The sequence below is a fragment of the Aulostomus chinensis genome, chromosome 13, assembly GCF_037954235.1.
Source record: "Aulostomus chinensis isolate RoL2024-O1b breed Wild chromosome 13, RoL_Achi_v1.0, whole genome shotgun sequence".
Taxonomy (NCBI): Eukaryota; Metazoa; Chordata; class Actinopteri; order Syngnathiformes; family Aulostomidae; genus Aulostomus; species Aulostomus chinensis.
In genome coordinates, this window is record NC_141332.1 from 13,826,779 (window position 1) to 13,852,094 (window position 25,316).

At 45.9% G+C, this 25,316-nt stretch overlaps 4 protein-coding genes across 6 annotated transcripts; all 4 read left to right on the forward strand.

Annotated features, from left to right (window-relative positions):
* Positions 1-153: 153 nt before the first annotated feature.
* LOC147250982 (uncharacterized) lies at positions 154-5,389 on the forward strand. Of its 3 annotated transcripts, none has more exons than XM_086221464.1 (11): positions 154-361; positions 625-682; positions 1,251-1,265; positions 1,356-1,486; positions 1,567-1,702; positions 1,841-2,125; positions 2,303-2,641; positions 2,748-2,929; positions 3,465-3,566; positions 3,705-3,812; positions 3,902-5,389. In XM_086221464.1, exons 2-11 carry the CDS (start codon positions 631-633, stop codon positions 4,118-4,120), a joined length of 1,569 nt encoding a protein of 522 aa, XP_086077590.1. In that variant the 5' UTR covers positions 154-361; positions 625-630; the 3' UTR covers positions 4,121-5,389. The 3 variants fall into 3 exon arrangements, with proteins under 3 accessions (XP_086077590.1, XP_086077589.1, XP_086077591.1); XM_086221463.1 differs by having other exon boundaries at positions 160-361; positions 3,899-5,387; XM_086221465.1 differs by lacking the exon at positions 154-361 and having other exon boundaries at positions 3,899-5,388.
* A 290-nt stretch (positions 5,390-5,679) lies between these two features.
* prpf19 (pre-mRNA processing factor 19) lies at positions 5,680-10,916 on the forward strand. The gene is made up of 16 exons (XM_086221466.1): positions 5,680-5,870; positions 6,066-6,215; positions 6,781-6,857; positions 7,533-7,674; positions 7,803-7,876; positions 7,987-8,052; positions 8,143-8,184; positions 8,277-8,351; positions 8,436-8,511; positions 8,594-8,703; positions 8,797-8,952; positions 9,058-9,127; positions 9,218-9,391; positions 9,686-9,768; positions 10,546-10,651; positions 10,736-10,916. The coding sequence occupies exons 1-16, from the start codon at positions 5,852-5,854 to the stop codon at positions 10,831-10,833; spliced, it is 1,518 nt and encodes a 505-aa protein (XP_086077592.1). The 5' UTR covers positions 5,680-5,851; the 3' UTR covers positions 10,834-10,916.
* A 1,648-nt stretch (positions 10,917-12,564) lies between these two features.
* On the forward strand, positions 12,565-21,355 carry tcirg1b (T cell immune regulator 1, ATPase H+ transporting V0 subunit a3b). The gene is made up of 21 exons (XM_086221467.1): positions 12,565-12,730; positions 13,628-13,750; positions 14,039-14,117; positions 14,194-14,342; positions 14,439-14,534; positions 14,991-15,052; positions 15,130-15,256; positions 15,355-15,437; positions 15,515-15,608; positions 16,214-16,426; positions 16,511-16,661; positions 16,784-16,923; positions 17,339-17,496; positions 17,602-17,692; positions 17,796-17,914; positions 17,998-18,211; positions 18,715-18,825; positions 18,919-19,011; positions 19,089-19,209; positions 19,328-19,499; positions 20,464-21,355. Exons 2-21 carry the CDS (start codon positions 13,634-13,636, stop codon positions 20,555-20,557), a joined length of 2,484 nt encoding a protein of 827 aa, XP_086077593.1. The 5' UTR covers positions 12,565-12,730; positions 13,628-13,633; the 3' UTR covers positions 20,558-21,355.
* A 435-nt stretch (positions 21,356-21,790) lies between these two features.
* mrpl18 (mitochondrial ribosomal protein L18) lies at positions 21,791-23,347 on the forward strand. The gene is made up of 4 exons (XM_086221468.1): positions 21,791-22,060; positions 22,164-22,347; positions 22,781-23,015; positions 23,110-23,347. The coding sequence occupies exons 1-4, from the start codon at positions 21,976-21,978 to the stop codon at positions 23,185-23,187; spliced, it is 582 nt and encodes a 193-aa protein (XP_086077594.1). The 5' UTR covers positions 21,791-21,975; the 3' UTR covers positions 23,188-23,347.
* The last annotated feature ends 1,969 nt before the right edge of the window (positions 23,348-25,316 follow it).

The window sequence follows — 25,316 nt, forward strand, 5'->3', positions numbered from 1 at the left end:
TAATATCTGTTTTACAGAATATGCAAAATTTAAGCTGATTTATTTCACATTTTCTGTTGACAGAAAAGGTGAAATGAGGCTCTCACATGACTTAATTAACTATTTAAAACACACGCGCGCCCGCATATCACATAAGCACCCAAGTTTATCTTGCGTTAAGGCGTATTTTTACACGGCAGCCCGTTAAAACAGCGCAGCATGTGACGCAGCTGCCGTTCAGAATACAACCTACGCTGCTCTTAATAAAGACAAGGGATAGCGCACATGCGCGTTCTGGATCTAGGTTTATACCTTCTTATCGTCATCCATGTAAACGTTTGTAAATTTCTCGAGGTGGACTCATTTTCCACGCATCCTGCAGGTGGGTTCAGACCTGAGTTCGGTTGTGATCGATAATCAATAACTACCATGGTCCGATGGCTCGCAGTTGTTGTTGCCCGTCGGCTGAGGAAAATGACTTCACTCAGCTGTCAGAGTGTTGATAGTTATCGATGTCGGTAGATGTATGTGGGCAGGATGCGCTGCTCCTGCTGCGGGTGATGGACGGCCACGGCGGTGAATGACAGCCACGATGGCGTCTCTGACCACGGTGTTCGTAGATGACAATGATTTTATTTTGTACAGGAGAAGATGTCCCCCTGCATCCTACTCGCTGCTCTCTTCAACCTGCCTCTCGCTGTTGGTAAGTTCTGAAATGTCATTTTATTTTTTTTAATTTTTTTTTCATGGGTTGGGGGTAGGGGTGCATCACTTTCTGCTGGTAAGCAGACAGTGAACGCAGCACACAGACACGTGACCTTCACCGGCCAGCATGTGTGTGGTTTCACGTAACACAACTAGTTTTCATTGACCTGGCATATATTCAGGTGTTAAATAGCGTTTAAAAAAATCCAATAAAAGTTCTACTCACATACATTGTGGTTGTCTAGAGCTAAACGTACCACTGGGAAGCACTCAGGGAAGTTGGGATGGCATTTTTCTACTAAATGTATTTTTTATTAACATTGACTGAAATTTTATTAATCTGCTATGAGTTATTCCAAAGAACAATATCAAGGTCATATAACGGGATTCACGTTTCGTGTCCACATTCATTTGGACAACAGGAAAAAGCAAATTTTTGCAGACTAGTAAATCCAGACGTGATCATAAATGTCATTCATGTTCTGTGTGCAGTTCGTCATTCATAGATTATGAAATGTGCCGGATGACTTATTGATATGTTGTTTTTGTTTGTTTTCTGTCCCCAGGTTGGGTCGTTCTGGGTGAGCCAACAACAGCATCTCATCACAAATTTTTCGCCTAGAAAATAGAACGTCTGAGGATGTCGCTGACTCTCTTTGCCATTTTCACAGGTGAAAGGGAAGAAGTTCAGATGGTGTGTGCTGGTAAGGAGTTTCGTCTGCCGGTCTACTCGACCTCACGGACGGTGACTTTCACTCCGAACACTCAGGGAATGAGACGTATTCTGCTGGAAAAGACCGTGGTGAGAGAACATGTGTGTTTCTCCGTGTTGGCTTTCTTTTCTTGTGTGCGCGGATCGCCAAAGCCTATTTCCATCTCCAGGTGAAAGATCCGCGGTTCGAGTGGACCAGAGATAAGATGCTGGTCCTGAAAGAGGTGACTCATGCGGATCAGGGACTTTATGCCATTAAACTGTCATCTGGATTCACTTATGAGACCGTTCGCCTGACCGTCTCAGGTAAGAACCATCATTTATAGTTGTTGGATCACCAGCTTAAATCACTGGAATCTACTGCTTTCACCTTTTTAAAAGTACAAACAAATCCAGCCAAGGTGTAAATGCACTCCCGATGCTCCTCCCATTCTTTTGCCTCAGAATGCATCAAGTCCTACCACAGAAACTACGGTGAGAATTTCGAGCACAACATCCCTGTAAATGGCTCCCTGCTGGAGTTTTCTCCTCGCGGCGCTCCACCTGAGGCCCTACCGGTTGTGCTGTGGAACCAGACAGACCCTGAGACCAGCGTTGCGGGGAGGGGTCGGCTGCTGAGGGAGGGGAAGGTCTGGATGGCAGAAAAGGTGACGCAAGCAGACCAAGGCAACTACACCATGAGAGATGCCAGTGGCCAAATCCTGTCACGCAGCACCCTCACTGTCCGCGGTGAGCAGAGACCTGACTCAGGAGGATGAGTTTTCAGAAACTGACTGATGAATTTCTTTAACTTTACAAGCATGTCGACGGTAATGATCACATTCTGTCTTTCCTTTTCTGCCACACCGCACCTCATGTCCCCCTCCCCCTGCCTCTCTCTCTTCACACCCCTGCACACCGATGCAGGGCACATTTTCAATGTCACCCGCTTCACCAAGGAGTCTCTAAACCTGCCCCTCTTTCTCCCTGTCCCTCATGCCCACCTCATTTTTACCCCAACCCGACACCCTGATGAATCCTCCCTGGGCCCGTTCGACCCTAAGCCCCCCCGTGGCCCCGTTCAGCTGATGCGTGAAGGCCAGATAACAGATCACGACCTGCGGTACAGGGGCCTCATCTCGGTGGGCAGGAACGGCTCGTTCTACGAGGTGGTCATAGCGAGGCTGACCTCAAGGCACGATGGCGTGTATGAAATCAGAGATGGGAATGGAAACCTGGTGTCCACCACCTTGTTGCAGGTGATAGGTGAGGGACTTTTTTTGGTTAATTTTTGGTATATGTTGAAAAAATGAGCGTGTTCCTCCCCCACAATGGCCTTTCCCCTCTGTTATCTACCTCAATATATCTCCAGACAAGGGGGGGCGATGGCGAGCACTCCTCAAGTCCATCACTGTCCCGTCCGGCATGTTTGTGTCCCTGGCTGGTTTCATCCTCTTCATGAAGCGTTACCCCAACTGCAGCCTGTCGCAGATCATCACCGGCCTCCGACCCAACCGCTCTGCTGAAGCCGACCCTCCGAGGGTCAACATCCAGGTGAGGAACGAGATGAACGAGATCTCCTCAGACGGGGGAGAATGAGCACCGTACTGTGAACGTCTTATTAAGCACTGTAGTCCCTACACTCACACACACACACACCGCTTTTCTCGTATTCCAGTCCAATAATGTTGGTTTGCGCAGCTTATTTCTTAAAGTGCTTTCCAATTATTCGAAAAACTGAGTAAAAATTACATTTATTCTTAAGAAAACATCAAATCAGCTCTCAATCTTCTCCAAACACTCATACGGTGATGTTTGTTTCTCCAGTAGTTTGATGAAAACATGGAAAATCTTTGCTGAGTAACACACTCATGCAGCAGCCTTATTATCTCATATGAGTTTACAATTCCAGTGATTTAGTTCTGGTATCACAGTTGGACCTAAAAAAATGCTTTGTGAATAATCAAATGAGCTTTGTCAGAGAAAAAGGGTGTATTTTTAGAAGAGAGAAAGAAATCTGCATGATGACTTAAAAAGCAGTCACGAACAGTGGAGCTTTTGTGCGTCTGTGTGTGTTTGCCTCCTGCAGGACTACAGCCAGCCGGGCCCTCAGCCTTCAGCCCTCTATGGTCTCTCTCAGCAACCTGGAACTCCAAGGAAATGGACCCCAAGGGGTAGTCCAGTTCATACTGTAAGACTGGTGACTTTGCATGTTTTTTTTTCTCTGCCTCTGGTTAAAGGTGTGTGTGTGTGTGTGTGTGTGTGTGTGTGTGTGTGTGTGTGTGTGTGTGGATGACATCACACAACTGTGGACTGTATATATTTCCAGGGTTACACTCCCATTCTGCCTGGAACTCCATCTCGACCACGAGCTGAGAATCAGGAAACACACACAGCGGCAGCTGAAAGCTCCCCGAGCCACAATTCAACTGTTGAGGTATTCTGGTTCCACAGGGGTGAAATATGTCAAACACACCTTTCATTTATTCTTTTTTCCAAACATTTGTCCTCATTGCTTCTTAGCAGGAAACATCTAACGAGGAGCAGAGGAAGATTTCATTCTTGGTTCCGGGGGCTTCAGATTGCCTCCACTCTTCTGAAGACTGCGCTCAGTTCCACATCAAGAAAGATGCAGTTAAAGACAGATGGAGCAGATCACAAGACTATTTCTCTACACTGCCACTAGACATGGACACGTCCGAAACCTGCAGCGTTTACACCTCGGAGAAACTGAACTTCTTATAGGGCACAGAGGAGTGCAGTGGCGGAGCTGGAGATTTATATATGGGGAGGCCTGGGCTTGTCAGGGGCACCAGCTTGGATTGATTTCCAGCCCACCTACAATAAATCCATCCCCAAATGCTGCACTGCCTGAAAACCAATCATTAAAATAACTCCAACACGTGAAATAACAACCAAATTATGCACCTGCCCAATGCTACATTTTGTCTTGCCCAATGGTAGGCTGAATGAGTAAACCCTCTTATTCTGGCAACACTGGGGCTCATTGATTGGAAAAAAAAAAGTACCATACAATGAAATTCTCATGAACAAATTAATAATTTCTTTTTGGGGGGTTGGTAGCCAGAGGTTGCCAGTGCCATTCTGGACACTCCTGTCTCCACCCTTGGAGGAGTGGAGCGGGGCCAACGAAGAAGAAATGTTGCATGTGGAGAGTGTTAGGGATCAAAAAGACCGCACCTGTGCCTTTTTGCAGCCTAGTTTGAAATGGTTTCATATCAGTATTGCATGTCAGCTGTTGATGCAGCATGAGCTGAGCCGCGTTATCCTTCCTCTTCCATATTTGTTGTTTCACGGCTGCTTCAGACGTTTCCTCCAGCCTCTGCTGTTACCTACCTCCAGACCCCTCAGGACCAACGTGATCTACACTGTATAACGAGTGTGTGTTTGTGTGCGTTCTGTGCTCACTAGGGCTACATAGACGTTTGGCTTCTGTTCAAGCATTTTCAAAAGGGAACATGGAAGCACTGTATAGTATTCTAGAGTTTGATTTCTAACTTAAGCAGCAATTACTTATCGTGTTGACGAGTGCGCTACAGTGAAATGATTTTTTGACATTGTGTTCTGTAATTCCCCCTGTTCGGATAACCGTAGTCATAGTTGTGTGAAACCTAACAACTTCCACCTAATATTGCAATAACATGTGACACATTGCTCAGAGGAATATTATTTCACCAAATCTCTCACAAAATGTTCAAGCGTGTGTCACCTCTAAATAAGAAAATGTCTTCTAACACTGTAGGTTTGGTTCTTTTTTTTTCCATGTGTAATCAATAAATCTGTCATTCATTCGGGTTACAGTATAAAGCAGCAGAAAAGTTGTGACGAATTGCAAATTCCCACCAATGTGACATTCTTCATACTACGTCGAAGAAACGGTTGAAACCCACCTTACATCCTCATTGTTGTCTTGCAGACTCAAATGTGAAGATGCAATAATACTAACTGGAAAATTAACCAATAAACTGAAATAAATAAATGTTAATGCATGAGATTTATTTTCAATGTTAAATTTGTACATGGATTATATATTTGATAAAAAGGTATTTTACCTTAGTAAAGTTAAGAATAAAGTGACAAAAATTAAAAGAGCAAAAATCAATTTCACAAGATTTTTAAAAAAAAACGAGATGATAAGTAACCCTGATTACAAAATATAATAGCGAAGAGCAAAAGTAGATTTTGTCCAAAAAGAGATGGGTTTTTCATTTTAGTACGAGTATGGAGTGTTTATCAATTCTCACTAGGGGGCAGTGCAGTACTTGAGAGACTTTAACATACCAATTGAAGAGAGCGAGGAAGAAGCAGTCCAGTTGTAGCGGCAATGAAAGGACAGCGTGCTACTTCTAAGTTAAGCAAAACATAGGCAACGGGTACTTTAACGGTATTATCTATTAAAGTTTAAAACGGGCATAGTTACATCTTCGGAAAGGTTTTTAAGGCTCCACTGGCAAGATGTCTTTGGTTTGTGCAAGTAAGTGAAGTTCAATAAATTCATCTGACGAAGATGCAACGTAGGCTAACAGCGCGCTAATGCTACTAGCTAATTTAGCTAACGCTAGCGGCCATGCATTCAGTGTCACTATGTGTGTCCTGACTAAAGCTTGCTCGTATAATTTTCTGTTATTTCATTTATATGTTATTATATACTTTTAATATGTATTTTCAGTCTCCAACGAGGTTCCAGAGCACCCGTGCGTCTCTCCGGTGTCCAACCAGGTGTTTGAGCGCCGGTTGATCGAGAAGTACATCGCAGAGAATGGGACGGACCCGATGAACGGGCAGCCGCTGTCTGAAGAGCAGCTCGTAGATATCAAAGGTAGCTTCGAAACAGAGAAACCTCCCCTCATTTAACAGATTAATAGACACACTTTTAAATCTAAAATACAAAATACTCGAGGAGATCCTGAAACCGCCGGATAGTTAGGAATAAATGTCGCTTGTCTAGGTGATACATTTGAGTTCTAACGCTATTAAAGTGTTCCTTACCAACCTTATACGTTAATTTAAAGAAGATCGGGTGTTTGGATGAAGCTAAACCATGAAAGTAAAATCCTTTTTGAATCAGATCAGCAATAAAGTACAAACTTAAAGTGAAGAGCTTTTTCATCGGAAGGTTGGATGTTTTCTTTGGTATCCATATTGGATTGCACCATGATTCGTCTAAACCTGCATGTCTGCACACATTGTGAGCATAGTAGAAGCAGAAGCATACATTTATTTTCTATGATCACGATGCCTTATTTCAATAATCCATCTTGGATTCATTTTTTCAACTTAACTGTACCCAGAGAAAGTATATTGATCCCCAATGTGACTTTTTCCTATATAAAATCTGTTGGAGACATTTCCTGTGATTTATTGTAACCTTTGTCCTCTACAAGTGTCCCATCCTATTAGACCAAAGGCACCATCAGCAACAAGCATCCCTGCTATTCTCAAGTCCCTCCAGGATGAGTGGGTAAGTGTTGTTACTCTTTGTCTTTTAGAGCATTTTGTGCTCCATCCACTCTTCCCCTCTCACTCTTGACAAGATCCAAACAAGTAGTTGCTCTTGTGTAGCAGCATCAGCCAACGTGCGGTAGTGGATGACAACGAAGGGCTCTGTGATTACAGCAGTTTTCTGAAAAGCAAATGGACCGGGAGCACTGGTCAATAAATGTGAAATTCAAATATGACAATGTAGACTTTTGAGGAATTTGGAAAGATGCATTTATTTTTCATCCGATCCCCCCCCCCCATCCCCCCGGCCTTCGTGTTGTGCATTGCGCCTCACCTGACAGAACACAAACAAATTAGAGAAGCATCTTTGCTGCAGTGTGACATGTGATCCTGCTGAGTTGAGTTCCATTAAGGGAGGGGCTCATTCGGTGTCTCCACACCCACACACACACACACACACACACAAGACGACATATAATCTTTCATTGTAAAGCGCAGATTTTAGAAAGCTCAGAAATTGAGGGGAAAAAAATTCCCAAACTTAAAGATTACTACAAATTTCAGAGGCCAGAGGAATGTTTATCACCCATATAAAAGTTAAGGATGTTCGAATTGCACAGAAATGTTTTGTTTCCTCCTTAAAAACCACCACCAATTGAGATGCTGTCCCCCCCCCCCCAAAAAAAAAATCCAGGATGCTGTGATGCTTCACAGCTTCACCTTGAGGCAGCAGCTGCAGACCACCCGCCAAGAACTGTCGCACGCGCTCTACCAACATGACGCCGCTTGCAGAGTCATCGCTCGACTCACCAAAGAGGTCACTGCTGCGAGAGAAGGTGGGTTGACAAGTTCGCGATGCCTCTAAAGATGTGAAAATTGATTTGATGGTCTTTTCCTTGATGTTCTCAAAATGTGAGCGAAACGGTGACGGTAACAACTGACTCTCTTGTTTCCTGTTTCACAGCTCTTGCCACACTCAAACCCCAAGCTGGACTTATTGCCCCTCAGGCAGTCCCTGCCTCTCAGCCAGCGGCAGCAGTGAGTGACCGATTCTTAATTTTGGCCATTAAGATACCAGTCAGTTACTCTCTATCATGTTTTACCAAACCTCCTCCCTTCAATCTCCGTCTCTGCCCTCTGTATCTCAGGGTTCTGCTGGAGAGCCCATGGAGATCAGTGAACAGGTGGGAATGACCCCCGAGATCATCCAGAAGGTAATCATTTTTCTTTCAGCCATCTTTCATTTTTTTAAGCCCATCTAAATTCTGTCACATTTGTTTTAATTTGTGTTTTCCTGTTTACAGCTTCAAGACAAAGCCACCATCCTCACCACAGAGAGAAAGAAGGTACGGGCTTGTTTAATAGCTGTTGAAGCTTTCGGGACTTTCTTTGCGCAATCACTGCAAGTCTGTAATGCACTTTTCACTCCTTGTAACAGAGAGGAAAAACTGTCCCAGAAGAGCTGGTCAGAGCTGAAGATCTCAGCAAATACCGCCAAGTGGCCTCCCATGCTGTACGTATTTAGTATAAATTAAAGGGGATTGTGGAACAGATCTTCATGAGCACAGTGTAGACGTGCTGCCTTTGTCTCCTTCAGGGTCTTCATAGCGCCAGTGTGCCTGGTATTCTGTCTCTGGATCTCTGTCCCTCTGACACCAACAAAGTGCTCACTGGTACGTCGACCCCGTGATCAGTAACGTGCTGCGAGGCACTCTGAAGACTTTGATTTGACGCGGACCCTATATGTTCTCCTAGGTGGTGCCGATAAGAACGTGGTGGTGTTCGACAAGAATGAGGAGCAGATTGTGGCGACACTGAAGGGTCACACCAAGAAGGTCACCTCTGTCATCTACCACCCATCCCAGGTAGCGACACCAGTTCTTTTGAACAAATTTAAGTCTTGTTCATTGAAAAACACGCTAATCTATTTCCCGTCCCTCGCTGTTTCCGCCCTCTAGTCTGTGGTTTTCTCTGCTTCTCCCGACACCACCATCCGTGTGTGGTCGGTCACAGCGGGCAACTGTGTCCAGGTGGTGCGTGCCCACGAGGCAGGTGTCACTGGACTTTCCCTCCATGCTACTGGAGACTACCTGCTCAGCTCCTCTGAGGATCAGGTGCGTATGCAGCTCAAGGACCCAGGCTCACAGAGCTTTTCAGATAAAGCTCTTACTTTGTTCACTGCTTGAACCTTTCTCTCACTTCTCCTCCTCCTTGTGCAGTACTGGGCCTTCTCTGATATCCAGACCGGCAGAGTCCTCACCAAAGTCACGGATGAAAGTGCAGGCTGTGGTGAGTGCCTGGTGTTTGCTTGTGTGTCTGGTGGTGTGAAAAAGGGACCGTCTCCAGTGCAGGTGCTAATGTTCCCATTTTCCTCTCTAGCTCTTACCTGTGCTCAGTTCCACCCTGATGGTCTCATCTTTGGTACCGGAACTGCCGATTCCCAAATCAAAATCTGGGATCTGAAGGAGCGCACCAATGTGGCCAACTTCCCAGGCCACTCCGGCCCTGTCACCTCCATTGCTTTCTCTGAGAATGGATACTACCTGGCCACAGGTGAGACATCTAACAGTTTTTAACAGAGGGGCGCTGCTGGTGTTTGATGTGTAAATGTTCCTCACTGGGTGGTGAGGTGGCAGGAACATGTTGACAAAACAAAAATAGCATGGTAGCCTTCCCTGTACATGGATCCACAAGATCCTAAGACATTATGTGACCTGACAATGCGGCACGTAGGATCGTTAGTTATTGCTCATGTCGTCATCTTTAGCTCCTGTTTTTGACCTGAAGTAACCTTGAAGTAAAATGTTTTTAATCATACAATTCTCCTGATCTGACCTTGTGCTCCAGGTGCCCAGGATAGCTCTCTGAAACTGTGGGATCTGAGGAAACTGAAGAACTTCAAGACCATCACTCTGGACAACAACTATGAGGTAAACAAGCAATAGCATTTCTCACTGCTGTCCTCTAGTGTGGGGGAGGTGCAGGGAAACCTGTCTGTGAATCGATCCTTAAAAAATATATTTTACACTGAAACCCCACCCCAAATAATATCTGTTTATATGCCTGCTCTATTTTTACCGCCAGCAGCACTGTAGCACTCAGCAGTCCCTAGTTTGGTAACAAGTCTGTACCGTCTTACAAATGTGCACACCGGGACGTCCACACAGATGCACGCGCACACACTGAATGAATTAAAGTCCTGCACGCTCAGGTGATGATGGAGCTGTTGTGGAATTTGGGCTGTCTTTGTCCGTTTCTGGTTGGTTAGCAGCTCCAAACGTCACTGAGTTGATGACACACTTGTTATTTTTATGGCTTCCGTGTGAAGTTGACAAGTTTGCAGTGATCGGAGTGGTGTTTTGTTTTTTGTTTTTTCTAAATTTGATCAGATATCAAATGCTCTTTACCCTTAATCAGACTCCAAAGACTTGTCATGTGATTAACTCATCGCTCCAGGAACTGAGGGCCTGTGTCCATGCGGCATATACAAGTAGGGGCTCCTTAGTGCCACGAACAGGCCCGGCCCCCTTAATACAAGACTCTCTTTTAAGTGGTGGAGACAAACGTGAGCTCAGCCGACATGTTGATTTGATTCACACTAATCAAGTTTGTGTGCTTAACTGGGGCACTGAGCACCTCCATCTGTCCTGCTTTGATTGCTTTGCTTCTGTGTCTGGAGCTCACTGTTCTCTTTTTCGTGTGTTCAGGTGAAGTCGCTGGTGTTTGACCAGAGTGGTACCTACCTGGCTGTCGGAGGCTCTGACATCCGCGTCTACATCTGCAAACAGTGGTCTGAGGTCCTCAACTTCACCGGTGAGTGTGTGTTTTCAAACATATCACACACACGTCACACGGTGTTTGTTGTGCAAAGGTAACTTTTGCCATTGTTCATCCTAGATCATACAGGCTTGGTGACTGGCGTGGCCTTCGGAGAGAACGCTCAGTTCCTGACCTCCGCTGGAATGGACAGAAGTCTCAAGTTCTACAGTTTGTAGAATAGAAGAACCAGAACAGTCGTCATGAGGGGGCGCCACTCTGGATAGATTTTTTTTTTTTTTTTTTTTTTTTAGAAAAGGAAGACAAATCACTGCAAAATTTGCTTCTTCAATGTCAGGACGGAAGTTCCCTGTATCTATCTGAAACCACAGCAGCGTGATAGAATGACTTCTTTGTTGGTGTCGTGAAATCGAAACGATGTAAAATAAGTTGGCCAGCGTGACGTTCTGATTTTCCAGCAATTCTGATTTTAACGGTAGTGTTTTCTTTGTTGTTTGTTTTGGGTGGGGGTTGGGGTGGGGGGGTACAACGAGTTGGCTCATCATACAACTTAAGAGACCTACTCTGGGAGAACAGAGATGTTCAGCAGCAGCCTGCTGTGCTTCTTCACATAGACTAGTTTGATGGCAGTAGAGTTGAGGTGTAGCGACGCACAGCACAGCTGAGCAGACGTATGAGATTCTTCTTCCTCAGTGACAAACTGTCCTGTAACCCCCTCGACTTCACTTGCCCCATTCACTCTTTTCCAATTGTATATTTCTCATTATGTGCTATTTTACCTGCTGCAGCTCTGCCATTTTACAATAAAATAAAAATATCTTTTGTATTGCCACTTATCACTACAGGATTCGTGAAGAAAAAGTCAGGTTGCCTCTGTTCCAGATGGAGGCGCCAGTCGCTCGTTTCAAAGCCGCTCTCTCAACGTCAAGAAATGTAACTGTGCTCGAAGTGCCTACACTGAAATGTGTGTGGCTTACATTGCTTCTCTCCAAAGTTTGTTCAAGTGATGTGTTTAGGGATTCCAAAAGCCGTTTGCATATTGAGCCGACATAATTTAAAATGAAAGTGGTCGGAGGGAAACAAGTATCAGATACAACTTAACTAAGTTGAGTCTTACAGCACGTTGGGAACTTAAACCAAGAAACCTGTTTCTGGAGATTAAGGCTCAACCAGTTCAATTCAACATTGCATAAGAGGAGAATCCTCAGGGATTAAAGTTGAAATTAACCTTGAATTAAAGAGATCGAGTTGAGCCCCAAGAAAGATTTATTTTACAAACGTCTTATCAAAGCAAACTCAGATGTAGATTGAAGTATGTCAGGAAAATAAAGTTTCAGTTTAATGTTGGTCCTCTGGGTCACTGGCACCATGTCTTTGCTGTTAATGTTCTTTTAGAGCCTCAAATTTGGCGCAAATGTCCACCGGGGACTTTAGGATGAACTGACAATATCTTTGTGGTCAGATTTAAATGTGATGTCTGCTTCATTTTAGTCAGGTCAAAATCAAAAGAAGGCCTTGATTGATTCTTTATCATCTTGGGTGGACTGAAAAGATCTTGCTGGTCAGAGGTCACCTCCTGTGTCAGGCCGGGGTCCTGGAGGCATCCAGCTGCAAACAGTTTTTTATTGAAATTTCAAAGCTAAATTGCACTGTGATTTTAAAAATAAAATTTGTGAAATAAGAAAAGGGCTCCATATGCATTTATATTAGCGGGATTCCAATTCGCTGAGTCCAGATGGCTTTTTAAAAATTCTTTTCAGTGTTAACATATACTTGATTTTTTTTTTCATAGTTGTAGGATTACTTTACAATTTCGATATTTTGAGAAAGTTCCATAGAAACAATACGATATAAGACCACGACTTTTATTCATGAGTTTTTCCTTAAAATCTCTTGCCGCCATTTAATCAACAAAGTTTCCACCTCGTGCAACAGTCACGTGACACCGCAGTAACGTGACCTCCCAAACGGGAAGTGCGAGACGACGCACGCACAGGGAGACACACAACTCCTCATAAACACGTCTAGTTTGTCCCGGTTCTCAGTGGCCGGTGTGTCCGTTTATACGGGACTGGTAACCCGGCCGGAGTCCTGCGGAATCTACGCGCCTGACAGGTGAGAAGTTCCGCTCGTAACATCTTTTAGCGCATATTTGATGCGGTTTTCTGTTCCATGAGACAATGAACGGTCAACGCTGCGATGACCAGCTCCTCTCCGAGGAAACTCCCAACCTTTTAATCAAATTAAATTAGACTTCACAAAGCGGAACATTTCCACATTTGGTCCGATTAGCTTCCGTTGAACTGGGAGTAGAAAATGAAAGCTCTGGTGGTTGTGGCGAATGCAAAAGTAGTGAGAAAAACAGATGTTGTCAAGAACACTGTATAAATGAGCATATATGTTTATATGTGTCGTAAATGAGGTCACACGACCCTGAATGTTTACCGTAGCAGCGTAGGGGGAAGACTTTGATTGCAACACCTACTTTAAATTTTAGGGAGCCATTAAGTTGTTGGTCATAATTACTGACAGGACTTTGTCTGAATTGATGAATAGGCTAAGCTGCCACTCTTTAAATCCCAACATGAGATAATATCGGCAAGAAACACACACAAACACACACTTTAAAATTACCACAGTTTTAGTTTCTATTGCAACATATTCTAGGGAGGTCCTTAGCTCAGAGAGTCACAATCAGAATAAGATATTAAACAAAAACAAAGGCAATTCTTAATACTACTTAAGTTATTATTCTGGTCCAAGGAAAAATTAAGAAGTCCTGGCGATAAGAGATTAGTTACTGTAAACGGAATAAAGAGAAGTTTGGAGTAGGTAGAGTGACAGAAGTTTTTGATGCAAGAGTGGAAATGTGTCTGCCTGGTATCAGTCAGGAGCAGAACTTCCTCTTTTTCTTCATCTTCATTTCCTTTTCACAATTTTCTGAGTATCTTTCACTTTGCAAAGTTAATTATTTAGAGGAAAATGTAACTTTTCACGGGTGCTGTTGCGCAGGCAGCCATGGGTTCCATGTTCCGCAGCGAGGAGGTGTGCCTGGTGCAGCTCTTCCTCCAGTCTGGTTCGGCCTACAATTGTGTGAGCGAGCTGGGAGAACTGGGCCTGGTGGAGTTCAGGGATGTGAGTAACCAGACAAAGAGCAGCCTATAGGCCTCCTGAAGCGCTCGGCCTTTCTCCAGATTTAATTACATCTCTGTTCCTGAGCAAGGTCTCATCACGTGTTCAGTCTGATTAATCTGGTGACGAAAACACTTTCCAGCCATTAAACTGTTTACCACTTATGAGATACTATGATGTCACGTTGGAGCGTCTGAGAGTGTTATGAATGCCCCCCCCCCCCCCCCGTCTAAACAGATGACTGTGACTAACATACGCCTGCTGTCCTCTTCCTCTCCTTTCATGCCTCAGTTGAATCCCAACGTGAACGCCTTCCAGAGAAGATTTGTCGGGGAGGTAAGACGGTGCGAGGAGCTCGAGAAAACCTTCAGTGAGTTTAACCTCGTGTTGTGTATCTGTCTGGGCTCGTGTTGGTGTTGTTTCAACTCTCCCTTCTCTCCCCTCAGCCTTTGTGGAGCAGGAGATCAATCGGTCCTTGTCTCCGCCCTTGCAGGGCCCCCTTGCTCCTCCATGCCCGACACCGTCAGCGCCTCAGCCCCGCGAGCTCATCACCATAGAGGAGGAGAGCGAGAGGCTGGCCAGAGAGCTCAAGGAGGTGAGAACCGCAGCCCCTCAGTCAGTCCCACTGCAAAGTGTGTTTTCTTTATTATTATGTGTGTGTGTGTGTGTGTGTGTGTGTGTGTGCAACTAGGTGTCCAGAAACCGAGACAGCCTTCGAGCTCAGCTGACGCAGCTCTGTCAGTACCGAGAGGTGTTGACCAGGACACACTCTCTCACGGCCTCACAGGTAAGAGGGAGCGTGTGATGTCGCTCTTTCATCAGCATGTGCTAAATCAGTGGCATTTACTTCCTAGGCGTTTCCTCAGCATCTCTCTCATCGCTTCTATTTATTTCAGTAAAAGAAACTGTCGTTCAACATTTATCAGCCCAAAACATTCAGCAGCGTAGAAGCCCAGGCGCCAACTGGTACCTCAGGTGTGCAGTTGTGTGACACACCGATAGCGTGGGAACTGAGCAAGCATGGCGCTTTAAATGAATCCATTTCAATCAGAATTAAAGGCATGCCGGAACAGCACAGATTTGCTCTCCCGTTATGCTACACTTAGATTCAGAATTTGTTTCCTGTCTGAAAGGCTGAGGTCATGTGACTTGGCTTGAGTTGAGGTCCCAACACAGCTAGAAATCAAGAACGCAGCATCACATCTAAACTGTAAACAATTATCCTAATGGCTCCACCTTGCAGGCGCCACCGTCGGTGCTGGAAAGCCAAGGCCTGTTTGATAACCGCCAAGATGTCCACCTCAGGTACGTGTCCCGTCTGCACCTGTCCAGCACGGTTCCTGTACTCGTGTCTCACCGCGTCTCCTCTGTCTGGGCTTCAGTTTTGTTGCAGGGGTGGTCCATCCTTGGAAGGTGCCCTCTTTTGAACGGTTGCTGTGGCGAGCGTGTCGTGGTTATATTATCGTCGATTTCAGAGAAATGGAGGATCGACTCGAGAACCCGGACACGGCGAGTTCACAGACAGCATGGATCATGTTTGAGATATGAAATTACAGATATTTTACATCCAGGGGACGATGATGATGATTTTTATGCGTTGTTTGTAGGGGGAGATGGTGCAGTGGACGGTGTTCCTCATCTCCTTCTGGGGAGATCAGATTGGACAGAAGGTCAAGAAGATCTGTGATTGGTGGGTGACTCTGTCCACCGCGTCCTTCGAGACTCTACGGTTTGAACCCGCTGACCCCATCTCTCTTGTGTCCACAGCTTCCGCACGCAGACATTCGCGTATCCTGACAGCGCCACGGAAAGAGAGGAGATTCTCCTGGGTCTTCAAGGCAGAATTGAAGACATCAAATCGGTGAGTGTGAATCAGTGGTGTCTGTGTCACGCAGGAAAACCCCAGGGAGCCTGAAATAGCGTGAGTTTCCTCTCAGTTGCTGTCATTTCTGTCCTTGAAGTTTGAAAGCATGTCCGTACGCCCTGCTTCTCTTCCTGGTTCACGTCCCCCACGAGAGCGACATCAGCGGCCCAGAGTGGCCACAGAGAGAAAATGATATATTTTGTGGCCATAGGATATGAGATTTGTTAAATTTGTGACAGCGAGAGATAACTCGGTCTGACAGTTGAATTAATTTGTGGCCACAAGATTAAAAATCCATTCCCACAAATTAGCAGGGGAACAAGTTAGATTTCTACTTCTCTCTCTCTCTCTCTCTCGCTCGCTCTGGCTCTGTTGTGGCAGATACCTGTAAAGGTGCGTTGCTGCAAAAACACGGCACCAGAAACAAATAAGGAAAAAGTTTGAAAGCAGCATTTTGACACTGATCTCAAACATCCTCCAGCCAGATGAAACTTGATCAAGAGCTACCAGATGAGCAGCAGTCATCCGCCCATGACGGATAAAAACCGGGTTTTTCACAGAGGAAGTGTGGTGTGTTGACGATCACTTCCCCTCTCCTAAAGGTCTTGTCACAGACGGAGGCCTTCCTGCAGCAGCTGCTCATGCAGGCGGTGGCCGTGCTCCCACAGTGGAAGGTGCGAGTCCAGAAGTGCAAGGCGGTCCAGATGGTCTTGAATCTCTGCAGCCCCTCCGTCACCGACAAGTGCCTGATCGCGGAGGCCTGGTGTCCAGTGGCTAAGCTGCCTGAGCTGCAGAGCGCCCTGAGAGAGGGAGGGGTAAGACCCGCGCAGCCAGCAGAGCTGTAATGAGAGGAGGTGCACTGGGGTAGCGACGTTCCCAACCCTTTTTTGTCTTCCCAGAGGAAGAGCGGCAGTGGCGTCGACTCTTTCTACAACCGCCTGCCTTCCTCCGCCCCTCCGCCCACCCTCTTCCCCCTCAACTCCTTCACAGCTGGTTTCCAGAACATCGTGGATGCCTACGGAGTGGCGAGCTACCGTGAGGTCAATCCAGGTGTGTTACGATTAGCACGTGAGAGCCTCGCGTGTGTGTTTTTTATTTTTTTGACGCTTGTGTGTGTGTGTGTGTGTGTGTGTGTGTGTGTGTGTGTTCCCTGGTTGTGCATGCCTGTGCAGCGCTGTACACCATCATCACGTTCCCCTTCCTGTTTGCTGTGATGTTCGGAGATGTGGGTCACGGTCTGCTGATGACTCTGTTCGCCCTCTGGATGGTTCTAGAGGAGAAAGACCCCAAACTGAGGAACAACAGCAATGAGGTAATTCTGAGGATAATCGACAACACCTCTATGGAAACCCTCACAGGAAGGAAGGAATTCTGTCAAATTTAACTTGTGACATCATAACGTTCAGCGAAAACGCTTTTTTGGCACCACCAACAGTAAATCACAAGTCTGGACAAACATGGATGTAAACTGTAACCGCATTATCTGGCGGAGGTGTACTACAAGGTGGTAGTTTGACAAATTGACAACTTTTAATCTACTCAAATTCACTGCTGTTAGAATTCACTAGAAAGAAAGAAGATAAATCTGGGCCTCCTATTGATTCGACGCCCGCTATCAAGGGATTTGTCTCTCTTCAAATCAAATGCTGGCCCAGTTTTCACCCGTTTATTTGAATAATTGTATTCTTTTACTATTCAGAATAATAAACATGCTGGTGTGTTCTCAGATCTGGAAGATGATGTTTGGTGGACGTTACCTGATCCTGCTGATGGGGCTGTTCTCCATCTACACGGGGGCCATTTATAACGAGTGCTTCAGTCGAGGCCTCAGCACGTTCAACTCGGGGTGGCACGTCGGCCCCATGTTTGAGGAAAACATTTGGAAGTGAGTCGTTCGTCTCTGTTTGAATCGTAGGATTCTTTTCATTTTTAATTCTTTGTATTTCCAGTCTCCGAACACCTCTTAAGGGTTGTGATGTATTCTTGACAGTGCGTCAGTCCTGGCAGGGAACCAGTTTTTGTCCATGGATCCAAATGTGACCGGCGTTTTCACCAGTCCGTATCCGTTTGGCATTGACCCGGTATACCTCTACCCCCTTCAACCTCTTCTTTGACTTCATGCTGTCGTTCACACTCCTCATCCGTGTTCTTTCCCTCTCTCTCTCTCCTTCTCTGGGTTGTCAGATTTGGGGCATAGCAAACAACAAACTGAATTTCCTCAACCCCTACAAGATGAAGATGTCTATCATCATCGGCATCATCCACATGACTTTTGGAGTCTGCTTGTCTTTCTTCAATTATGTGTGAGTCACTGAATTCCACCGTGGTCGTTCCTGTCCTGACTTGCCTGCGCCGCTTCTTAAATACCTGCTTGTGTCTCCGTCAGGCACTTTGGTCAGATCAGCAACTTGTTCCTGGTGCTGATCCCCGAGCTGGTCTTCATGGTGTGCCTCTTTGGATACCTGGTGTTCATGGTGGTCTTCAAATGGATCGCCTACACTGCTGCCGAATCCAACAAGGCTCCCAGTATACTCATCCACTTCATAGACATGTTTCTCTTCTCAGAAAATCCTAGCAACCCTCCTCTCTATACCGGGCAGGTGTGTGTTTGCGCGTGCGTGTATGTGTGTGTGTGTGCGCGTGCGACAGCAAACAACCGCTGTTGTGATTTTGATGTCCAGGTTTTTGAGGTGACAGAAAAGAGCGCCAGTTGGAAAAACAGTCAAACAAGTCACGTCGGCGTTTGCTTGCGTGTGAATGACCCTCGTGGCTGCAGTTGAGCAGCGAAGTTGCAACATTGTAGAATTTTTCATCTGGTCCAGTTTGCTTTCACACCTTTTTAATTTGACAAGTGTACCAGACATTGTAAGCTGTCATCACACACAGAGGCTTTAATTAATAATGATCATCTATAATAGTTAAGGTGAATATTTTTGACCTACTGACCTTCCACTCCTGCAATTGTACTGCATCTTTTCCTTTCCAGTGTCGACCTTAAAGAAAACATCAGTTGTGTCATGTAATGATATAATCATGTAACATTTATATACATATTTGTATTGTGAGTTTCAGCTAAAGTGTGTGTGTGTGTGTGTGTGTGTAGGACATAGTGCAGAAGTTGCTGGTGGTGCTGGCTCTGTGTTCTGTCCCAGTCCTCCTGCTGGGGAAGCCAACATTTGAATACATCACATACAAGAGGAGAAGACTTCAAGAGGTGTGTGTGTGTGTGTGTGTGTGTGTGTGCGCGCTCGCATTTAAACTCTTGTACAACTGATGTACTCTATGATGGATCTCCGGTTGTCTGTAGCCTCAGGACGAAGACAGACGTCTGCTGGTGGCTGACGAAGGCTCCATTAACACCCGCCAAGGGGAGTTGGAGGGAGGAGCTTCTGAGGAGGAGGTACAGTATGGGCAGAGCCTCAGAGCTAAACCAGCCCCCCAATTGGTTCCCTGTGTAAGTGTTTGTTTCGTCTGCAGGAGTTTGATGCTGCAGACGTCTTCATGCATCAGGCCATCCATACCATCGAGTACTGTTTGGGCTGCATCTCCAACACCGCCTCCTACCTCCGACTTTGGGCCCTCAGTTTGGCACATGCACGTAAGCAGAGACCAGGCTGACACACACACACACACACACAGACTTCCTCTATGAACGCACTTATTCTGTCTCCAGTCAGTGAGTCATACACACACAATGTTTTTTTCCTCCTCCACAGAGCTGTCAGAGGTGTTGTGGGTGATGGTGATTCGTTTTGCTCTGAGGTGGCAAGGCTACGTTGGATCTGTAATTCTATTTGTGATCTTCGCCTTCTTCGCCGTGTTGACCGTCTCCATCCTCCTAGTGATGGAGGGACTCTCGGCCTTCCTGCATGCGCTCCGTCTGCACTGGTGAGCAGAAGATGGAGCAGAGTTACTGTTACTAAATCTTTTTTTATAGAGAAATCCGATGGCTGAGTTTAATATAAGTACATTTTACTGCTGTCAGTTTTTTTGTTTTGTTTCGTGCATAAATAAGGACAATTTCACCTGATTCTGGCACTAAAGAAAAGTTTACTTAAAAAAGAAAAAACCTGTGATGAATGACAGTCCAAATCTAATATTGCAATTTTTTTTTTTTAATCTGGCCAGTTGATTTTTTTTTTTTCTTGGTTGATTATTGGGGCTGGAGATGAAAAGAATAAAAGCGGATGATTTTTTGTTATTTGCTTTTGGGAAAATTCAAAATGCTGAGAAGGAACCAAATGTCAAGATTGAAGTCCAACTACTTTTGTAAGTGACTATTGCTGCATCTACAAACTGCCAATTGTAGAGGAACTGATGAAATTGTCCCTCAAAATACGTGGATGTTTGGCGCCCATTACTTTTGTTAATACACTCCAGTTCATTCAATTCTCATGGAATCCTTCATGATGTCCGTCTTCGCGAAGCTCCTCCTTACATTCACCTGCAGTACGCTGAGAGAATATCCTTTTCACAACGGATTTTGGATCGGCCGTGGAGAGCGTGGTAGCTAAAAGGTGCTGACAGGCTTTTGCAGTCTCACTGTGAGCAGTTCCATGCAGATAATCCACGGACAAACCTCCCGAGTTTATCAGCAGGTGTTCCTATCTCTTCCCGGGGGGAGTGTGTTACACACTTCAGAAGGAGAAACTATGTGAATCAGTGGTTTTCCAGATGTGTTGCGTGATCTCAAAAAAACAAGAGAATTGATCAACAAGATCCTGAAGGTGTGAAGCTACAAAGATGCAACACAAAGAAAAAAGTGCTAGTTTTTGTGATGGGTCCAGTAATCCTCCATAGATTTGAGAGATCTGACTCACACTGACCTATTAATTGTGTTCCTCTCTTCCAGGGTGGAGTTTCAGAACAAGTTCTACAGTGGATCGGGCTACAAGCTGAACCCTTTCTCCTTCTCATCTCTGATCAATGCTTCAGCTGCTATATGATCAATATATCAGCCATATAATTCATCTCAATTGCCAAACAGTTCGTTAATTTATGTATCTTATTCAGCACTTGGACCACAACATATCAGAACGACCTGTCTTAACAATGATGTCCTGTCAACCGTGGCTCTTTAAAGGTTTACTTGACTTGTACAATGAACATGAGACTATTTTTGCATCAGCTGAATGAGAAGGAGCTCTATAAGTAATAACAATTGTATTATTATATAAAATGAAACAATATACTTCTTTTCCATGTAGAACTAAACACTGCTTTCTGTGCATGTTCAGTTGCGCAAGGAATGGTTAGTATTCACTAATGTCCAACTGTTTCATCGTGGATTATAATCTGTAAAGGGAAAGCATTTCATGGATTAATTTCATCTGAATGTAAATTGAACTGGTTTGTTGAGGTTGGAAGGATTCCTGAAATGATGGCGAGGAATTATCTGAATGAATTTCACCAGCCAAAGATACTTTTCCCATGCTGTCATGTTCCCAAAGCACAGAAGGGTTGTAAAAGCAGTTTACCGGTGCCTTACTGGGAGCGAGAGCTTGCTAATTCATTCAGTCTTTAGGAGGTCATCATCACCTGTCTGTCAACAATTCCTATCCCTTTTCCTACAAGTTTGCACTGTCAAAGTCTTCAAATTTGAACTGAAATTAAACGTGATTTTCTTGTGTAATCTTGTGTTAAATCATACTCTACGCCCATTACTTTTTACAGAAGTATCCCAATCTCAGACCTGTTGTGTGTCACTCATGCTCATTATGGAAAACTGTTGAAAGTTTAGAGGGTAAAATGACCCGGTTATAGACCCCTCTTTTCACCTTTTATGGATCTACATGAATAAAAAGTAGTGGCACTAAAATCTGAAGCATTATGAGCCATATCAACAGAATGTAACTCTGTTATGTTTCTTATCAAGGTAGATGCAGTTTTAACAACTTATTTAGCAATATCTTACTCTTCTAACAATATTCAACTGGTTTTAATTACAATAATGCATGCCACTGATTATTTGTGTGTAAAGTATTTATCATTTAAGAGTAACCCAGAGAGTTGTAGTGGAATACAATTCATCAAACTACATTGAAAACCATTTTAGTGAAAATTTTACACATAGAAGAAAATAAATAGAGGAGAAACATGTATATTATTTGCACGGTGTTTATGGGTGAAGAAACACCGGCGGAACTTTTGTGTGTCCTCAAGTGCTACCGTTCGTTTCTTTCAGTGCCGTTATCACTGCTGCACACGGATGTCTGAATGTTAAAGATGGCACCTGTCCTGCTGAAGTGAGTTCACTTCAGGGGGATAATGCAAAGGACCTTGTTCATTTATTAAAGAGTGACGCTACAATACGTAGCTGATATTAGCAGTTTATATTCAAAGAGGTGAATTTTTTGAGGAGGAGATGGCGTTGAACGGAAGTAGTCGAAGCGTTCGGCTGCTGTTCGGTCAAATTCAACGATGTCCGCTCGGGGCTACAAACCACACAGGTAACTTAAGTAATTTTGTTTACACGTCACTGTCTGTGAACACTTTTATCCCTCCTTCCATACTGCGGTTGCCGGTTTTATCAAACGCCATGTATGCTAACAGTGTTCCAGCTACCAGTTCGGTGTGTGACCCAGGCAGCCCCCAAGTTGGAGCCTCGGGCAGAGGACGAGAAGGCCGTGAACCCGATCTTTGAGAACCGAAACCCGCGGAACCTGGAGCAGTTGGCTCTGGCAGTAAAGGATCGGGGCTGGAAGACCACCTGGCCTCCCCAGGACTTCCACCACATGTGTGTGTCCGTCCGTCAGTGGGGTTCTCTTGACTTTAGTGTGTGTCGGGGCTGCGTGCTCCTTCCTGTTATTTACTTGCAAACAACAACAAACACACAAACAATCATGTTAATCACTGTGACTTGATTGTTCACTCAAACTAAATTTCGAAATGGTGATTGGTCACCATGACATGAATATTTGTATTTTGTTAGATACATGCATTGACTTACTGTGGTTGAGAAAAACAACAACTTGTGAAGACATTACTGATGTATTCAAATCGAATGCTTTTTTTTTATCCAATTAAAGTACATTTTTTTATTTGAAATCTGTTTGGACTTTGTCTAATGAGGAGCCACAGGTCATGGCAATGAATTCATATTCTCTGTAATTATTCACGCAGTTGCTATACGCTGAAACAATCGTGTGGGATTTTTTTTTTGTTTCCAGGTTGATGTTGACCCGTACGCAGCGAAACGCGAAGGCAGAGGTCTTCTCTCGCAGCTCTCCTGGGCCGGTCCTCTCCTGTTCAACCAAGGAGTGGGCGTTGAAGAGGCAGCTGCATTCCACGTACTGCGTGGCGGCGTGTCAGGCCTTGGGTGAAGTGCTGGCACATCGATGCAAGCAGGCCGGCATTACCAGGATGGTATTAATGTCCATTCCCTGGACATTCCGCTCCGACGCTGTGAGTGCATGCTTCCCACTGCCGATGGAGAATTGGTACAATTATTTTGTGTATGTCAATTTCCTGTATTTTTCCTGGTTTTTCTCCTCCATAGGTTCAGGCTTTCAAGAAAGCAATGAAAGAGGGAGGAATCATTCTGAATGAACCCAGAAGGAAATACGTCGGGGCCTGAAATCACAAGTCATTTTTGGAGACATTTAGTAGGATGAGAACAACCCCTAAACTCTTGTTCTCTACATTTTACAGAAAATAAATTGAAGCTTATCTGGCGAGAGGGAAAACTGTCTTCTCGATGCAGTTTAACTCTCTTGTGAATAAAATATGTGAAGTTATGGGCCCTGGTTGTGTCGGTCATGTTTTCGGTGGAGTTTGTTTGGCTTTCAGCAAGATTGTGCCAAAACTATGTGGCTGAGTTTGATCAGAATGTGGGGAGGGGCGCCCAACGGACGAAGAAAGAATCCAGTAAATTTTTGGGCAGATTTGTCATTGTCAGTGACCCCCCCTCCTGGAACCGTCACCTTACCGTGGTGGAGGAGTTTGAGTGCCCTAGTGACCCTAGGAGCTATGCTGTCGGGGGCATTTTGCCCCTAGTAGGGTCACCCAAGGCAGACTGGTCCTAGGCGAAGGGCCAGACAAAGAACGGTTCAACAGACCCTTCATGGAAAAACCAGCAAGTGCGATGTGTACCCTGCCCGGAGGGGCACCGGGGCCCCGCCCTGGAGCCAGGCCCAGGGTGGGGGCTCGAAGGCGAGCGCCTGGTGGCCGGGCCTTGGTCCGTGGGGCCCGGCCGGGCCCAGCCCGAAGAGGAGACACAGGCACGTCCTCCCTTGGACTCACCACTCATCGGGGGAACCGGAGGGGTCCGGTGCAATGTGGTTTGGATGGCAGTTTCAGGCAGGTGCCTCGGCTGTCTGAACCACAGACATGGAAGCTGGCTTTTGGGACATGGAACATTACCTCTCTGGTGGGGAAGGAGCTGGTGGAAGAGGTTGAGCGTTACCGGCTAGATATAGTCGGCCTCACCTCGACACATAGCTCTGGGTCCGGAACCCGAATCCTTGAGAGGGGTTGGACTTTCTCTTTTGCTGGAGTTGCTCCGGGTGAGAGGCGGAGGGCGGGGGTGGGACTCTCTGCCTGTACGTTGGGGTTTACCCCCGTGGACGAAAGGGTTGCTTCCCTGCGCCTTCGGGTCGGGGAACGGGTCCTGACTGTGGTCTGCGCATATGCGCCGAACATTAGTTCAGAGTACCCACCCTTTTTGGAGTCCCTGGGAAGGGTACTGGATGGTGCCCCGGCTGGGGACTCCATTGTCCTACTGGGAGACTTCAACGCTCACGTGGGCAACGACAGCATGACCTGGAGAGGTGTGATTGGGAGGAACGGCAGGCCCGACCTGAACCCGAGTGGTGTTCAGTTATTGGACTTGTGTGCAAGTCGCAGTTTGGCCATAACGAACACCATGTTCGAGCATAAGGATGCCCACCGGTGCACGTGGCACCAGGACACCCTAGGTCGCAGGTCTATGATCGATTTTATAGTCGTATCACTTGACCTGCGACCGCATGTTCTGGACACTCGGGTGAAGAGAGGAGCTGAGCTCTCAACTGATCACCACCTGGTGGTGAGTTGGATCAGATGGCAGGGGAAGATGCCGCGCAGACCTGGGAGGCCCAAACGAGCAGTGAGGGTTTGTTGGGAACGCCTGGCAGAAGAACCAGTCAGAACGATCTTTAACTCCCACCTCTGGCAGAGCTTTGATCACATCACGGGGGTAGTGGGGGACAGTGGGAATACAAGCGGCCGAAATGAGTTTCCTCCGCAGGGTGGCTGGGCTCTCCCTTAGAGATAGGGTGAGAAGCTCAGTCATTCGGGAGGGACTCAGAGTAGAACCGCTGCTCCTCCATGTCGAGAGGAGCCAGTTGAGGTGGTTCGGGCATCTGGTGAGGACGCCTCCTGGACGCCTCCCTCTGGAGGTTTTCCAGGCATGTCCAACTGGGAGGAGGCCTCGAGGCCGACCCAGGACACGGTGGAGGGATTATATCTCTCGGCTGGCCTGGGAATGCCTCGGGATCCTCCCAGAAGAGCTGGTTGAAGTGGCTGGGGAGAGGGCAGTCTGGGCTTCCTTGCTGAGACTGCTGCCCCCGCGACCCGGACCCACCGGATGAAGCGGAGGACGACGAAGACGAAGACGAAGATTTGTCATTGGGCCACCTGGTGGCAACAGGAAGTGACCCCCCCCCTTTTTTTTGTCCCCTGAGAACCTGAAGCATGATTGGCAGAACATTTCGATATTTCACCATA

Coding starts and splice junctions, on each gene's coding strand:
- LOC147250982 (XM_086221463.1), top strand. CDS start 631: ATGTCCCCCTGCATCCTACTCGCTGCTCTCTTCAACCTGCCTCTCGCT. Junction 2,126..2,302: donor CAGCACCCTCACTGTCCGCG/GTGAGCAGAGAC, acceptor ACACCGATGCAG/GGCACATTTTCAATGTCACC. Junction 3,567..3,704: donor GGGGTAGTCCAGTTCATACT/GTAAGACTGGTG, acceptor ATATATTTCCAG/GGTTACACTCCCATTCTGCC.
- prpf19 (XM_086221466.1), top strand. Junction 7,877..7,986: donor CCTCTCAGCCAGCGGCAGCA/GTGAGTGACCGA, acceptor TCTGTATCTCAG/GGTTCTGCTGGAGAGCCCAT. Junction 9,128..9,217: donor GGATGAAAGTGCAGGCTGTG/GTGAGTGCCTGG, acceptor TTTCCTCTCTAG/CTCTTACCTGTGCTCAGTTC.
- tcirg1b (XM_086221467.1), top strand. CDS start 13,634: ATGGGTTCCATGTTCCGCAGCGAGGAGGTGTGCCTGGTGCAGCTCTTC. Junction 18,212..18,714: donor CTCCTCTCTATACCGGGCAG/GTGTGTGTTTGC, acceptor GTGTGTGTGTAG/GACATAGTGCAGAAGTTGCT. Junction 19,210..19,327: donor CCTCAGTTTGGCACATGCAC/GTAAGCAGAGAC, acceptor CCTCCTCCACAG/AGCTGTCAGAGGTGTTGTGG.
- mrpl18 (XM_086221468.1), top strand. CDS start 21,976: ATGGCGTTGAACGGAAGTAGTCGAAGCGTTCGGCTGCTGTTCGGTCAA. Junction 22,061..22,163: donor CGGGGCTACAAACCACACAG/GTAACTTAAGTA, acceptor GTATGCTAACAG/TGTTCCAGCTACCAGTTCGG. Junction 22,348..22,780: donor CCCCAGGACTTCCACCACAT/GTGTGTGTCCGT, acceptor TTTTGTTTCCAG/GTTGATGTTGACCCGTACGC.